Genomic DNA, 17,163 nt, shown 5'->3' with positions numbered 1-17,163 from the left:
CTGTATTGAAGATGACGTCATCTCGACCGCAAGGAAACAGACATACAAAAACAATCGACAACAACGCCACAATAACAACACAGATTATGCCAGTGAAGCCAAGTGAACAATATGAAGCAATATATTTAATTCATTGAATATGACCAAGAAGTTATTACTTCATCTACAGTATATCCAGAAATTCGTCATGAATAGAGTGATTCCGTACAAACTATGACTTCAGTATTTATGTATTTACTCTCAATGTCTTTGCTTACTTGTCTTGTCTTTAATGTCCCAACTTATTCTAACTTTTATTTTGTATTTATTACCAATATATTCCTATTTTGTTATATGTATTAAAATTTCATCGTGTTTTTTTATCTTCCTTTTTCTTAACACTGCTCAAGCTACAGTATGTTGGGTCATTTTCTTAATTCCCATTTGCTTATTGGTATTTTATTTTTTCAACCCCTTACTTTCTATTCACGCCGAAAGTGAATAAAATTTAAATGACAAAATGTAAGCCAAATAAATAGTCACTGTCAACATGTAAAAGATGGGTGAATGATTTATCAGTAATTGATATGGAGAAGGGATTAAATGAGCTCTGCTTCTTCCTAGCCCTGTTCGGACATGTTGAATTGTGCAACTGTAAACACGTGATATTCTTTCATATAACTTGTTAAGCATGTCTGAAACACATAAACAACACCATAAGGGTTAAGTTAACAATACAGTACATAGGCTTTAACAGTTCTGTGATGTCACAAACATATACCCTATTCACAAAAAGTTCATGACTTATCAGCTTTTGTGTGAAATTTCAGGGTGAATGTAAAATGCGCTATGTCCTTTAAGGCCCTGTCCCACCTTGACGATTTAGCCAGCGCATGCCCGACGTGATCATTTTGATGCATACATTGAACTGTCAACGTTTTTTTCAATTTTGGGCGTATACATAGCATTTTCATAACGAGTTCGACGTATACATGACGTGTTAGTAACTTATATAGAACGTTTCTATAACTTATAGACAACTTATACCAACGAATGCGTAGCGTGTTGCCGGCGTTCACAACTTACGCCCAACGCCAGTCTAACTTATGCAAACCGCACAGCAGCATATGGCCGACGATCACGTGCTGTAGCCTATAAAAAGGCTGCCACTTGATGACTCAAATCATAACCTCACTAAACATGGCAGTGTCAACATCACCATCATGCCGAAGAAAATGTGGAAGACCGCTGCCAAGAAGTATCAGGGCAGTGACGGAGGCCGAGGACGTGGACTTAAGAAGGATCCATCACCACCCATAGCCTCCCCCTCCCACTCTCACTCTGATGGAGATGACGCAGGTTCTAACGCCTCTCAGGCATCGTCAATGCTGTCGGAAGCTGCTTCCCAGTGGCCTCCAGCTCCTCTCAGCCAACCCTTGCCAAGAAGAGAGCCAAGAAGACATAGTTTTGTCTCAATGTCCAAGAGGAGCAGCTTATGTGTGATTTCCTTTGTGAGAACACCATCCTCTGGGACATCAAGAAGACTGACTACCGGAGAGTGGACAAGAAGGCAAAGGTATGCTTGATATTATCTTGACGTATTACGAATTGTGCGTAACTTACAAATAATGTGTGTGAACCGGCGTCAACGATCGCATAACTTATTGCCCGCGTATGCGGGACGTATGAATCATACGTTGACATACGTCGAAAAGTGGAAACCTCACAATGGCCAGATAGTGTTGATCCATTGTTAGTGCGGTCTTGGTCTCATGATGTCAAAATGTGAACAGCATGATGAAGAGGACTGTTTAATTAAATTCCAATTCTTATTGAACAAGGACATTTATTGGTCAATTTATAGATTACACACTGCTGTGATTTTTGCCATTCAGCTCCTTGTTCAAGAACAGCAAGTTGTTGTGCAAATAGTGCGAATATTCCTAACTTTTTGTGAATAGCGTAATTAAATTTATGGACACATATTTTGCTTGGAAGTCCTTGACATCATCACAGTCTATTGCCTCTTTCCCCCTCTGCTCTTCCTATCCCTCTTGTTGGCCTTCTTCATCGCTGTTATCTTCAGCATCCTCTGGCCGGTGAAACTCTTGGTAAATACCAGTTAGGGCTTTTGCTGCCTCCAGAGACACTTTGAGGAATCCAATCACCTCCTTCTCATCATCCACGCGCACAACTGGAGAAAACACACAGAGATCAACAAACCCAAGCTGATACTACCTGCCTTGCATTTCATGTCAGTAAAAGTTTCAGAAACACCTACTGTCAATTTGCCGTTCAATGACGTCATTTCCTGTCAGCAGCAGTTCCTGCAGGTCCAAGAAGGAGCATCCGACATCCCAACACTCCTCATCGTCGTCCATTGGCTCGCTGACGACTGTGAACTTTAACCTGAGCAAACACTTTGTGATTTATGTCTGCACAAATCCAAGAAACAAGAAACACAACACACTTTTCTTCACAGTAAACCAGGAGTATCCAAACTTTTTCTATAGAAAAATGAAATGATGCGGGGAGCCTCTTTGATATCCTCTACATCTGAGTTTATAAAACATCCAAAAAACAATCCAGTGTAGGTCATGATATGCTAAGTTATATATAGTTAACTTCATACAAAATAGCGGCCATATCATTTCACTAATTTCTTTCTATTTAAAATTTTAATGAATGCATTTCCTGATCATCCAAATGCTAAATCAATAATACATATCGGCCAATATATTTTTCAGTTATTTAAAGAAATTCAAATAGTAAATTCAAATTGTAAATTCAATAGTAGACAATGGATTACTTTACTTTCAAGGTTTATAATCTACAATTTAAAAAAAAGAAAGTAATCTCTGGCTCATGTACATTTTCATAATCAATTATAACTGTAAATGACTGACTTACATTGTCATTTAAATTGTTCTTGAATATCCCAATCAAGGCCTGTATATACAGTATATATATATATATATATATATATATATATATATATATATATATATATATTACATGGCAAATCACTTTTTCTCATAACTTTTTCAATGTTTTCTTTTTAGTTTTATTTCCTGTTGCAGGTCATGTTTAATGTTAACCCCATGGAGGTGAGGTTTTGCATACTTTTGTGTTTACCTGTACAGTATAGCTCACCTTAAAAGTATAGCTCACCTTATACAGTATAGCTCACCTGTTTATGTTGCCTCACTTGGTTTCTTTTTACAGGCTCATGTGACTGTACATTTTTTTTTTCCATTTTGACACAGCGTATTAACACATTGGGTCTAAAATCCCCCCAAAACCTCAAATCAGAGTAGGGGAAATATTGATGTTGATATATTATAACTGTAAAAATGTCTAACGTGTATTTTTTTTCATCTTCAAAGCCAAGCAAAGCCTCAAGCATCTACAATTTACTAACAGTGTACACAAAGAATAATGTGTCCCCTTCCATTTCCTCAAGAAAGCTGACTATAACATCCTTGATGACCCAGAGGGAAAAGTCAGGCCTGTGTTTCCTTTCAAAGCCATGATGTGCGTCTTTTTTCCACCAATAGGAAGGTGGTGTCATGTTTCATTGCCTCTTTGCTTTCCCTTTGAAACCGTCAGCCTTTGTGCCGAAAGTGCTTACAAATGAAAGGTGACAAAGCAAATTGCTGTAATATATCTCACTAGTAATGAATAATTTTTATTTTCAGAATATGCCCTGGCCAATAATATGCTGAGGGCCAATAAAAAACGAGCTGCGGGTCAAAAATGGCACTCGGGCCGCACTTTGGACACCCCTGCTGTAAACGGACTTACTGTACCTGCCCTTGTTGGGGTCACTGCCTTCCAACATGGTGTAAAGATACTGTCTGAGTGGAGCTGACAGTGAACCATCCACATAGATGACTGGCAGAGACACAGAGAGATGAGCAGATAAGCAAAAAAAAAATGTTGACGCCGCTCTGCAATAAATGCACCTCGTGTGAAGTTGTAGTAAATCTCCTCCCCCTCTGTGGGCTTGCGGAGGGACACGGGCGTCTCTGTTGTTTCCATGGGGACGCCCAGCAGCCGGTATTCCACGTAGACGCGCTGCACCGAATCGTCCAGTGCCACATGAGAGGATGGTTCAAAGGTCAAGGACAGGATCTCCACTCTTAACTTGTCACCCTGAGTGGTGATGCCAATATAATGACTTACTGTACATACTGTATGATGAGCTGTGTTTTCCTCATCATGGTTTTACTTTACCTTTCTTCTCTTTTGTTTGGATGAAACAATCAGTTCGCTTGTTGAGGTCTCAGAGGACTCTGAGGGTTCTTCAGCAGCTGCACAGGAAATTGTGTCAATGAAGACAGACCACAAAGTAAAATGTAGCTTCTTACCACTCTCACTCCTTTCCTCCTTTTCCAGCTCTTCATACACTGACACCAGATCCACAGAGGAAATGTTCTGAACATCAGAACATTTCGTTAACCTCACACTGCCTCCATGACATCAATAGACCCCGTCAACACCTACCTGAGTAGCAGGATCACTAACAGAGCTTCTTCTCGGTGAAGTTCTGGAAGATGTTCCTTCTGATGACCTTGGGAGTTCAGGGAAAGGAGTTGTTTTTGTTTTTTTTTTCTGAGGTCATCTCCATCATTGTGCCACATTCTTCCATTGGCGTAACTTACTTTGTGATTGGTGAATGGGAGAGCACAATAGAGGCTTCCTTGTCATGAAGACCAGGTAACGTCTTACTGGACCTCTTGGTCTGGTCCGGTTTTATGTTGTCAAGTGGAGGCTACCAACAGAGAACACTCTGTTGCATCATAGTGCTTGTTAGTGTTGTGGTTAAAGGAAAACTGCACTTTTGGGGAATTTTGCCCATCATCCACAATCCTTATGTGAAACATGAAAAAGATATGTCTTTCTCTTTTCTGTGCTTTCTAAAGATATAAAAACTAGGGCTGTCAAAAATAACGCGTTAACGACAGTAACTCATTTATAATGATGTTACATTTTTTTGTGCAATTAACGCATGCGCACCAGAGCAAGCATACCTCTCTGTTATGACGGCAGCACAGTGGAGCGTCCCACACAGTCACGCAGAGTCTGACGCTCCTTTATAACTTCATTCTGACCTGAACAGCAGTACAATTCCAACAGCATATACTGTATGTATCTCCAACTCACACACGTCTCTAGTCCCTTCATCCTGGGAACAATACTTCCTCATTCTCATTACAAGAATGAGAGATACATTCAGGGACACTCCGACCGTCACAAAAACGACTTTGTGATGCGCGCGTGTGTGTGTAAATAAACAGGAAGGTAAAGAAAAACATGAAGTGGATAGTCATATCACTCACTTCGTAACTCTTAATTCGGATGTACAATTTGCTACATTTAAATATGCTGGAAAATACACGGAAAACAGGTAAATTTACCTTAAATTACATGAGGTCTTTGAACGTAACCCCTCATTGCTCATAATAACACGGTTTCAAGTGTGATTCAAATGTTCTGCTACTATTAAAGAGCCTAGTGTTAGACTAGACTAGACAAATAGATTTTTAGACTTGTGTGGTATCTTTTAGCTTAACTGACATATTCAGTTCATTTGGAGCTGTTAATACATACAAATATATAGAATCCTGTCCTGTCATTGATCTTTCTGTTCATTAAACACAGTAAAAATGGGCATATTTCAGACATAGTTGATAATGGTGATTAATCCATCCATCCATCCATTTTCTATGCCGCTTCTCGTCATTAGGGTCGAGGAGTATGCTGGAGCCTATCCAAGCTGACTTCGGGCGAGAGGCGGGGTACACCCTGGACCGGTCAGCCAATCGCAGGTGATTAATCATGATTAATTAATTTAAAAACAGTGATTTATCTAATTAAAAGTTTTTATTCATTTGACAGCCCTGATAAAAACAGCTAAAAAAACGCAGCTAAAAATGCATGTAATGGGAAACACTTATTCCACCTATAAAGCCGTCTGAAAAAATACAAAAAGTGCCAACGACGAACCATTTACATATAATGTGATATGCATATTAACCAGCAACATTGTTATTGTTATTATTAATATTGTTACGCTGATCGAACTACGTTACTGGCGTATTGACACCTTGCCACACCACACTGTCAGCTCCTATTGCCGACTAGCTTCACCACACACTTGCCCGCAGCGCGTCACTACCAAAAGGTAACGCTACATATTGGAGCTGCTGCTACTGCTGCTGTGTTTTTGTTTTTGAGTATGGTTGAATAAGTTTACGCTACGTGTAGGCGTTTGTTTTTATGTTGCTATGTGAAATCAATGCGCTTAGGAAGGAAGTTCCTGTAATGCTTAAAAGGATCAAAATATGCCAAAATACTGTAAAATTAATGTACCTGTTACTACATGGTTAGAGCATGTATATAAAACCATAAAACCTTGTAGGCGGCATATGTGTGTCCCATTATGTGCACTTTTTATCTGTTTTTATATCTTTTGAACGCACAGAAAAGAGAAAGACATGTGTTCATGTCTCACATAAGGATTGTGGATGATGGGCAAAATTCGGAAAAAAGTGCAGTTTTCCTTTAAAAGACATTTAACCTTACACAAGCTTTCATCTTCCTCAGCTTTGCTCTGGTTTCTCCTGCCTCAAGTTGATGTGTCTGTGGTAAAACAAGGCAAAAGCTGTAGAATGCAAAATATTGATGTCCTTACAGTAGATAGAAAGTCCACTATTTCAACTACACCTTGACTCTGGGTTTTGCTATCGGCCTTGGTGACTCTTCTGCTTCTCCTTGTCTTCTCACCGAGCTTTCTATCGTATCTACTGGTGGTTGAAAGGGGTACTTCCATTTAATCAGCACCCTGACAGTGCCCCGTGGACCCCCGGCTGGATCCCGCAGAACATAGTCACCTGGAGAACCAGAGAACTCTCCAGGTTTATGCACTTTACTGGGTATAAACTGGAATATTGCTTACTCACCTGTGATCTCCCTGCCGGTAGCCAGCGCTCTCAGTGGAATGGGCGTTTTAGCCAGGTAGGCTGGTGGTATCTGGTCATCGCTGTCATCAAATACATACACCCAAAGACTGCTTGACCTGCGGAATTTAAACATGAATATCGACATTTTGCACGTTCCACTGTGGTGTAATGGTGTACAGTAGGGTCTCGTGATTTGCACCGGCTACAAGACGCCCTGCGAATGGCAAAAAACCACAAATAGTGGATGCACCCATAAAAAGCCCTGGAAAAACATTTTTTTAAAAATCTACTCTAAACCAGGACTATTCAAGTACATAATGAAGAGGGCCACAGTTTAAAAAATGTAAGGGCTCAAGGGTGGGTCATGCGTTGTCCCATTATGCTCACTTGACATGAGAAACCACATTTTAAATGCTTTGACAAACATAGCATTCCACAAACGCTGAACAAAAGTTTTTAAACAAAGTTGTAGTATAACAGCACAATTGCATTTAACAACTAGAAAAGCACTCAGAGAGCGCAGACCTCCGGCAAGCGCCATAGTTCCCACCATATTGTGATTCACACCAAAATAATAATCCTACATTTTGATATATTTCTTGTGGAGTTATATGCACAAATGCCAAAAATGGTCCTCTCTTGCAATGTTAGAGAATCCTTTAAAAAAATAAAAGTAGTCAGTTCTTGCATGTCCCATTTCTGACAATTCCTGAAAATTTAATCCAAATCCATTCACAATTTTTCTAGTTTTTTTTAACACAAACAAACGGACAAACAGATAAACGTCGGCAAAAACATAACCTCTGCATTTGCGCTTTGCGCTTGGTGGAGGTAAAAATAAGGTGCATCACAGCAGTATTTTATGGAAAAGAGAGTTTATCAAATAAAAATAAATAGCATCTTAGCAGTATTTCAAGTAAATTAAAAGTGAAAATTGAAAAAAGTGATAATTGTCTTTCAAAGTTTTTATTTTCTGTGTGCGTGTATACGAACTGAGCGGATGGACTGCGTCAAAATTGTGATGTTTGGATGTGATGGTGATAATCTTTCGCAAAAGCAAATGTTGAGTGAATTGACTTGAGACAGCACCCTCTGCTGGATTCACAGCTGCAGCACTTTTTTACCCATGCAGATAGTGCCATCAAACCACTTTCTATTGAAGTTACAAAAAAACCCCAGAATCATTTACAATTTAAAGCACAAAAAAATAAATCTGTAAATATGTTTGGGAGCAAATGTTGAACCACAAATAGGCGGGGACCTATTGTATGGTGGTTTACAGCCTACCTCAAGTAGCGCAACACATCAGTTGTGACCGCAAGCGGGTAGCTGGAGGAGTCATGGAAAACTGGGTCCACATTACTCCGGACCGTTTGGGACACATGGGGCTGCAGGTCGTAGAATCTGTAGGTTAGGTAGGCATCAGGAAGGAGTCCAGGCCAGCGCCCTCTCAGACCCTCACAGTGCTCCAGCAGCAACACCAGCTCGTTGGGAATCCCTCCGCCAAAGTCATACAACTCCTGCTTTGCATAGAAAGTGATCATTCTAAACAGAACTCATGCATGGGAATCTTTGTAAAAGTTCACTTGGATTTACCACGTGGCCACCATCTTGCCAGCCAAGAGAGATCTGAGCCGGCATTTTCTGTGTTGCTGTGTTCCTGTCATTTTCTCCTACCGCCATGGCGTCCATGGGCTCTGCAGGTGGGAATAGGCGCACCCAGAAATCCACAACACCAACTATTTCCCCCACAGAACCTTGAAGAGAGAGAGACTCGAATTTGATGTCTGACAGTAAACAGACCCTGTCAATCCACTATGTGACTTTTTATGGACCTGTGATGTTCACACGCCCATTAATACGCTCCCCTCTCCTCTCCATGGCAGCCATCAGAGACACATGCCCACTTCCATGCGTCAGAAACCGAACCCCTCCTACTGCCTGGTGGAGCTCCACTCTAACCCTCGAACCCTGGACCTCCAGTCTGCCCAGATCGCGAGCAGTCAAAGCATAATGGGAGGTGAAGCCGTAGTTGGGTTGGCTTCCCGCCACCAGAGGTGTGGAGTGAACTTCAAAGTCCAAAAGGCTGTATGTACAGAAGGTCACCATGTCGTCACCTTGGTCTGGATCCATGCTGCTCATATTTTGAAGACCACCTGGAGTGAAGGTGGCAGCCTGTTGAAGAAAGAGCGCAGCTAGCCTCCAAACAACCATTAATACAATTAATGAAGTACTTTTTACCTTGATGTGAAGTTCTAAGAGGGACTCTCCAACCCTCAGTGGAGAAAAGGAAATATCGTCTTCAACAGGCAGGACTAGTTCCCCTCCTCCTGTTTGCCATGTGTACTGTATTGGTATGGTCTCTTTGTGGTTCTTTGTGTTGTACGCAATAGTTTTCAACTGGGCTTTAGAGTACACATTAAAGGTATTAGGTATTGATACTGATGGACTGTGCTGCTGCTGTTTCAGTTCTTACCTTGTAAGGTGTCGATCTGAAGAGCTCTTTTGGATAGCATTTTCTCTTTCTCCGCCATCCTCACCCTTGCCTCCTCTCTTTCACTCTCCAACCTTCTTTTGACTGTGTCCAACTCCACCTTTAGGTAGAAATACTTTGGGTTACACAGAAAATAGTGTATTGAAGATGCCAGTGCTGATGTTGAAGATGTGCAAGCACCTGAAGGTCTTTACTTATGCGATGCTCCAGCAAAAGAAGGCTCCTGGTTTTCTGTAATTCCAGCACTGTCTCGGCGTGTAAGACCTGATTGTTGGCAAGCTCGGGGTCCTCGTTCTCTCTATTAGCCCCGAGGAGATGTAAGCCCTCTCTGCTTTCCTGCTGCATCCGGAACGCCTGTTCGACATGGGAAGTAAATAAGAACACTTTCTCAAAGATTCAGTATGTTGGAAAAAACAGCCTAGGGCTGTGTCTCAGTTGGAATACAGGACTTCCGTCAGTATGCTTCAGCAAGTGCATTGTGTACACTGTGCAGTGGTGCAAATTTTGGCAGTGTAATGCTGTCCCAAGTCCACTACTGTCGTTGCGCATTTACCGGAAACGTCCTCTTCTTTTTCTTCTCTCTTTTTTAAATTGTGAATTGCAACCACTGAAGTTAGTGACTGGCTACTGTTGAGGGTCCATTACTGTGCACTCGCCATTTTGCATGTTTTGAGTGCAACATCTGGGTATTTACGCAGTGTGAACGCACTTATGCACTCAAAAGGCTAAGTGTAAGTATGGAAGTGGACCAATTGAGACACAACCTTGGGCTTTGTTTACTTACAGACCTTAATCTGAAGAAGTGTTTCGCTGAGCTCTTCATCACTCATGTCAAACTCCTGTAAGACAAGAGGACACAATAATTACAGTCAAGTTATCGAGCAGGTAAAACAGTCATTTATCCCTGTATGTCGTATACTATCATCTACTGACCTTAGTAACAGAGTCGAGTCTGTGCTGCAGAACAGAAATCTCTTCTTTGTACTGGAGTATCTGCTCCTCCAGATGTTCTAGTTTGGCTGAACATTAACAACAACAGGTTGAAAATATATTCCATCAGGGGGGTCCAAATCTTTACCACTATGGGTCACATATCGTCACCCTATTACAATAATGGCCTAAGTCATTTTTTGACAAAAATCAGTTTTTGGCCTAAATCATCTCTTGATAATGCTGGCCATCTCTGGTAAAATTGCCTAAATCCTTACTTCTATAGGACAATGGCCTATGTCAAGAGGGTGACGTAGGCCATTTTATTTTTTGCCTAAGTCAACATTTTTGATTGATTGGTTGGCCAAACATGATGAAATCATGAAACTCCATGGCTCTTACTTCTCATGTATCAGACCAAGCAAAAAAGCAGGAGACCCAACTGTACATGATTTGCGGGCTCTTTGGTTTAGCCCTGATGGCAAGGTCCAGCACAAGCTATCCTTCTCTGAGAACTCTGAGTCGGTTTTCCCAAAAACTTATGATGACTTATGAAAATATGATTTAGGCCATTATTTTAATAGGGTGAGAGAAACTGAAGGATGTGGGGGTCACTTTGACATATTTTAATTCATTAAACACACTAAAATCAACCAAAAGTGGGTCAAGATATGCTAATCTATTAAATAAATTTAAAAAAATAAACAGCTTTGAGGTAGAGGCGACAAAGGGATCCCCTTGAAATTGTTATTACTATTATTGCTATTATTGTTATTAAGTAAATTTCAGCTCCGACCTGCTTCCTGCTCTTTCTGCTCCTCCAGTATCTCCTTCTCTTGTCGGAGCTTTTCCTTCTCAGATTCCAGCCTGCCTGTCTCCTCCCTCTCGGCTTGCAGCACTTCCTCCAGGATCTTCGCGTCCGTCCCAGTGACGATGTTCTCTGGTTTGTCCCTTTTCTCGTACACCACCCTGTGTTCCCCCACAGGGCCGTTGTAAGTAGATAAAGTACTATGGAAGAGAAACGTGGATAAAGCCATTTAAAGTATGCTAAATACCAAGCAGTTTTGTGGTCTTACCTCTCAAGTAGAGAGTCGTAGCTTTCTTTTATCCGATCCTTCTCTCCTTCCAGGTCACTTATACGCTCTTGTAGCTGGAGGACAAAAAAAATACTTTACTGAATAGGTTACTTCAATGAATGAAGTCCTGCGTATGTCCAGACCTTTTCCAGGTTCTGCAGAGACAAACTGGCAGTCGTGAGTTGACCCTCCAGCATCAGGGCTCTCTGCCTTTCCTGCTTCAGCTCCTCACTCTGCTCTTCCACTTTCTCCAGGAGGGCAACCTGGCTTTCCCTCAGCAACATCTGATTCTGAGGTGAAGAAAAATAAAATATTGACATCATTAACAGGAGCAGTCAAGAACCACAGTGTGAGGCTTTCATTGCGTTTTCACCTCCTCCAGCTGTTTCTCATAGGCCTGCCAAGAAAGTAAGCAGAGAGTTGAAATGATGAACATTCTCCTACCCTCCTAGTGTGCCTAACGTTGTGGCCGGATAAACAGCATCACACCTGTTGCAAATCAGTAATCTTCTCTTGGGTTACCCGCAGGGCGGCACTCTTCTCGGAAAGCTGCTTTTGGAGTCGGATCACATCCAGGTTCTCTCTGATGGTTGCTCTGACCATAAAATGAGCAACTGTGACTCAGCTGTTATAAGCAACGACTGTGCTGTCCTCACCTATGTCTTTCAGCCTGTTGCTTCTTCATCTCTCTCATTGTTCCCTCCATCTCTCGTTCTTTATCTTGGAGTGTGTCTCTGAGGCTCTGGGTGGTCAGCTGGAGCTCCATCAACCTCATCTGCTCGCTCACACAGCTGGATGAAGGAGAGGTGGATTTTCAAGGGAGTTAGAAATGAATGGCAATGAAGAGGGATGATTTTTCAAAGATTTTACAATTTCTCCATCTCCCCCCTGGTGTCCTCCGTTGTGGGGCAGTAGCGGGGCGGGGCTGTCTGAGCCGCCCTCCTAACTCCAACATCCACTTCTGCACTTTTAGCTTAGAGGAGGAGAAAGACATGAAAGGGAAGGTCACATCACTGTTGCCAACTCGTCAGTAAGAAAAGTAGCTATTGGCTGACCCAGAAGTCGCTAGATGTTGCTACATGACGTCATTGGCTGATTTGAATATTTTTTGCAGATGACGTAGCAGATACTGTAGGAAAAAAAGCATAACCTCCTAGGAGAGACAAAAAAGTGAGTAAAAACACCTTAATTACGTTTAGAACTACAAATAAACTTGATTTGTGGTTTGTAAATTTAAAATTGGCCATCACTTCATCAAAATAAAAATTATTTTCAGATTTTATCTCGGCCAGTGCCTCTCAACGCCGAGACAGGTTAATAATTACATCTGGATTCACCTCCAGCCTCCACCTTTTATATTGCAGTTAGGACTACGCTAGGTCCCCAACTTACGAACACAATTGGTTCCAGACGACTGTTCTTAAGTCGAATTGTTCTTAAGTCGGGGGAAAGGTAATATTACCAATGATATAGGTACTACATGTACGTGTATACATATACAGTATATGTGTGTGTATGTAAATATGAGTTTGGATGCAGTAGTAATATTAAACGAGGATAATTAATGAAAAAAACAATAATAAAAATGATATAATAATACGTAATGATAAATGTTATTTATCTTTGAAGAGGAGTGGTCGTGGTGGAGGAGGAGTTATTGAAAAAAAGGACAAATCGTCGTCGTCGTTAGGCTCTTCTAAAAGAGGTAGTGTTCTGTGGGTGGTGTAGAATTAAGCAGGCCTATTAACTCTTCATAAACTGTAACCACACGCTCTGTCCGGGTTGTATCATACAGATACAATTTAGCTTTCCATTTAGCTTTCTCTCCCCAGCGTCTAACGCTTCCTCTGTTGGTCCCATTAGCAGTGTCAATCTCTGTCCCCACGATAACAGCTCATCGAAATGTCTGATCAACTTGTGATACTCTTCCTCATCTCTCAAGCAAACCCAACCGTCATTTACAATGGGATCTTGAGCACCACTGCTTCCTCAACCGCTATTATTACATAGATAGATATAAAGTATCTGTTATGCCTGTGAATATTCTCATTCATCCAGGTCATTGTATTCTCAGGTCATATCTATCTATTAGCAGTGCATTTTCTGCTGAGGAGACTCCCGCGGATACTACCACGTATGCCGCTACTGTGGTGTTTTTTTAAATTCCAGTTACCCCCCTCACCATTAGCGGTGTTTTGACAACTCACCACTTTCCCTCCTGCCACACCAAACACGGTGAAGCAAAGCATCAGCTCAAGTATATGCTGTGTATGGACTGTCATGGTGAGACAAAGGGTGGTTAAAAGTCTATAAACTCCTACACTTTGCATAAAAACACAGCCGCAAATGTTGCTCAGATTGAAGTTACAGATGTCTGCCATCTCCTGGTGTAAACTATTAACTACATGAAGCACCATAGTTGCAGAAATGGTTTGTTAAGTTCAGCAATGTCGCTGGTCGCAATTTTGCTATGAAACATTTACGTCTTAAATCCCACTCTAAAACAGGGTGACATCCACCCCGTTGGCATTGTGCATGCGTGATTGATGGCTGCATAGAGCTACACTATGCTCTCAGTGTGCCCGGGAAGCTGACTGTGCACTGACGACTTGTGACTGCTTTGCGGCGGTGCACACCTCTCACCAGCATCCGCTGGTGCTCAGTGAGGTCAGAAACTACATACATGCTTTCACTTTTAAGTCCCCAAATAGCATAAAACTTTCCAACGACACCAGAAAAAGTCTCGCATTTGAGAATGTATGTCACCAAGAGAGTTTGGAATGTCTCCAGAAAAGAAAAGATCAGTTAGGATAATCCATAATGCCGTGTATGGAGAACATACAAATCCTCTATTTCTAAAATCACAAATATTAAAATTTGCTGATCTAGTACATTTTCAATCAGCTAAAATTACGCGTAAAGCAAACAATAACCTGCTACCCAAAAATGTCATACAATACTTTTCAACAAGAGAGTAGAAATATGATCTCAGGGAAAAACTACACTTGAAACACTTATATGTGAGAACAACGCTAAAAACCCACAGCATTCCAGTATGTGTAATCAAATTATAGAACGGATTGAGTAAGGAACTCAAACAAAGCACCAAGATGAGTGATTTCAAGAAACAATACAAGCAGTTGATGTTTGCAAAACAGAAGAAGAGTTTTGAACCACTGTGTACTATGTTTTGAACCACACAAAATGCTATGTCTAATCACGACAACACTCATTACTCTTCATTCTTGTGAGTTCATTGTCAGTACTCACCTATTATTACCACTAAATTCAGTTAGGTCTTTAAACTTATTATTATTTATTTACTATTATACTAATTATGTGATTATTATTTATTATGATTGAAGAAAAACCATGACAATTATGTTACTACACTGTTACATTACCATATCATTTTCCATTGTAACTGGTAAAGACTACATCTGAATACAGGAAGTGAATAAATGTATTGCAGTTGAAGCCTTGCTTCTTCCTATTCCTTTTGGACATGTGGAACTGCAAATTGAACTATGTGATGTATTCCATTGTAACTTGTATGCATGTTCAAGTAAAATTAAACCATTACCATTACCAGATTTAGTCACCAAGTTGGCAACACTGGGTCACATGAGGGCAAAGCTTGGAATACAGCACACATACACACACGCACACCTTTGTTGAACTTGTATGGCGTGCGCCCGCCCAGGTCCAGAATGTGCTGCTTGGCCAGGCTGAGTTTGTTCTGTAAGATGACTTTCTGGCTCTCCAGCGTGGCCACACGGGCTTCCAGCTCCTGCAACGTGTCCTCCGTGTCCCTCTCTTTAGCGCTGCCCGACCCAGGCCGGGCCTGACGGAGACGTATCAGTCTGGTGGACATCCTTCGTAGAGAACGAAGCCAAGGCTATTTTATGCTTTTGTGCCTGTGTATGTATTTAAGGCTTTTTCTTTTGGCATGCATGTTGTACAAATGCATGTATACATTGGAGAACATTCTTTACTGTACATGGCACCTGCGCATCTTCTGCTCCTGTGCTCGTGAGTGCGTTCTCAACACCACATTCTCTTCTTGCAGGTGAAGGCAAAGATCCTCCAGTTGCTCCCTGGGGAAACGAAAGAGCCGCTGAGGATCTGAGGGAGAAAGACGAGAGTAATAAGTAAAAGAATGCACAAAATCATAAAGAAGTTGAAGGTGTGCACTCACCTTTGGTCATCATGATGTGATGCTTCTTCCATGGCTTCACATCACGTGGGGCATCTGCCGAGACAAGACCTTACGTTGTCCAACCCTGCCCACATACGCCCATCCCACATCCTTGTTTTTGAACAATTCTGAACAAACCTGGAACAGTCGGCATAAGTCCTCCCCTCATCAGTCCCACATCTCGGACTGGGAGATCCCCCGCTGTCTCATCCACCACGGGAGACATCACACCATCACACAATCAGCCGATTCAAAGTACCTGGATGGGCTTTAACATCTTAACACGCATGTTAACATATGTTACACATTGTAATTTGAGTTTACCCTGGTTTTCCAGTACTTTCTGCGCTCTGTTCTCTGTGTCTGCTTGGACAACATGAGTTTTAATCCATCTTCATCCTGTTCTCCTCTTGCTGAGCTTCTGCCAGTGTGAGCACTTTGGCTCAAGGTAAACCTGAAGACCACCTCAACGTTCCATCTGTTTGTGCGGGTAATCCTGCCTTTGCACTAATCTGATTACACTGTCCACTCGTGCACGCGAAAGCGAGTTCTCAGGTCAGTTTAACAGTGGGTGAGGAGAGACGTTTCTGTGTCGGAATGCAGGTCTCAGGTCTGTGGTCAAGTTGTGACGTGTTAATGTGTGATGGAGTATGGAGGAGGAGCAAACACAGGTTTGACAGGAAGTAACCAATCTTTTAATACACACAGACATATATATACACACACACAGTATATATATATAAGCTTATATATACACATACAAGAAAGTAAAATATAAAATTGCAAACACCTTTTCAAAGGCATTCACTGAATATACAAATGTACTGATGACACTTCTTCCGCTTCCCCGTCGACATCTACACTGAGCACCTGTTTGCAGGAGATAAAGGCGTGGATGAAGCTCAATTTTCTTCAGCTGAACAATTCCAAAACAGAAGCCATACTAATTGGTACACCACATCAGCTCCGCTCTTCCACCATCACCTGTATCACTTTTTCTGGCCAAAACATCCCCTTTTACACATCCTTCACCAATTCGGGTGTTAAAATGGACCCTCAACTCATCTCTGACACCCACATCAAATCTCTCTGTAAAACCTCCTTCTATCACCTCAGGAACATCGCCAAACTTTGTCCACTATTCTTCCTGACAGATGCAGAGAAGCTTGTCCACGCCTTTGTCTCCTCCAGACTGGACTACTGCAATGCGCTTGCCAGGGATGGCATGCGCATGTACATCCAGAACAGAGCTGCCAGGATCCTGATGAGAAATCACAAATATGATCACATCAACCCCATTGTGAAATCTCTTCACAGGCTTCCTGTCCCAATAGAATTCAAAGTCTTCCTCCTCACCCACCTGTGCCTTCACGGACATGCCCCCCACTAGCTTAAGGAACTCCTCACCCCCCAGACTTCCTTATGCATCGACAGGTCTGTACAACCAAAAACGCCCCTCAAGTCCCCAGAACCAAGCTCCGCACCGGGCCTTCTCCTCTGTGGCTCCAAGGTTGTGGAATG

At 41.8% G+C, this 17,163-nt stretch overlaps 1 protein-coding gene across 5 annotated transcripts; it reads right to left on the bottom strand.

Moving 5' to 3' along the window:
• Window positions 1–128: 128 nt before the first annotated feature.
• Window positions 129–16,115, bottom strand: rpgrip1 (RPGR interacting protein 1). 5 transcript variants are annotated; one of them, XM_054752485.1, is made up of 31 exons: window positions 15,983–16,057; window positions 15,781–15,910; window positions 15,643–15,696; window positions 15,452–15,569; window positions 15,114–15,319; window positions 12,315–12,417; window positions 12,101–12,235; window positions 11,934–12,039; window positions 11,818–11,841; window positions 11,588–11,734; window positions 11,445–11,518; window positions 11,165–11,376; window positions 10,372–10,457; window positions 10,227–10,277; window positions 9,619–9,792; window positions 9,421–9,538; window positions 9,186–9,349; window positions 8,780–9,119; window positions 8,541–8,701; window positions 8,232–8,467; window positions 6,945–7,060; window positions 6,709–6,875; window positions 6,568–6,624; window positions 4,644–4,753; window positions 4,486–4,552; window positions 4,350–4,416; window positions 4,216–4,292; window positions 3,945–4,134; window positions 3,789–3,873; window positions 2,261–2,388; window positions 129–2,173 (listed from the first exon to the last, which is right to left on the bottom strand). In XM_054752485.1, the coding sequence occupies exons 2-31, from the start codon at window positions 15,866–15,868 to the stop codon at window positions 2,025–2,027; spliced, it is 3,810 nt and encodes a 1,269-aa protein (XP_054608460.1). In that variant the 5' UTR covers window positions 15,869–15,910; window positions 15,983–16,057; the 3' UTR covers window positions 129–2,024. The 5 variants fall into 5 exon arrangements, with proteins under 5 accessions (XP_054608460.1, XP_054608459.1, XP_054608458.1 ...); XM_054752484.1 differs by having other exon boundaries at window positions 130–2,173; window positions 15,781–15,919; window positions 15,967–16,115; XM_054752483.1 differs by having other exon boundaries at window positions 130–2,173; window positions 15,967–16,115.
• Between the last annotated feature and the right edge of the window lie 1,048 nt (window positions 16,116–17,163).

The sequence above is a fragment of the Dunckerocampus dactyliophorus genome, chromosome 15, assembly GCF_027744805.1.
Source record: "Dunckerocampus dactyliophorus isolate RoL2022-P2 chromosome 15, RoL_Ddac_1.1, whole genome shotgun sequence".
Classification (NCBI taxonomy): Eukaryota; Metazoa; Chordata; class Actinopteri; order Syngnathiformes; family Syngnathidae; genus Dunckerocampus; species Dunckerocampus dactyliophorus.
Note: the sequence above shows the minus strand (reverse complement) of the source record. Positions and strands in the feature narration are given on the sequence as shown.

Coding starts and splice junctions, on each gene's coding strand:
- rpgrip1 (XM_054752484.1), bottom strand. CDS start 15,868: ATGTCTCCCGTGGTGGATGAGACAGCGGGGGATCTCCCAGTCCGAGAT. Junction 12,040..12,100: donor CAACAGGCTGAAAGACATAG/GTGAGGACAGCA, acceptor TTTTATGGTCAG/AGCAACCATCAGAGAGAACC. Junction 4,553..4,643: donor TCCCATTCACCAATCACAAA/GTAAGTTACGCC, acceptor TGAACTCCCAAG/GTCATCAGAAGGAACATCTT.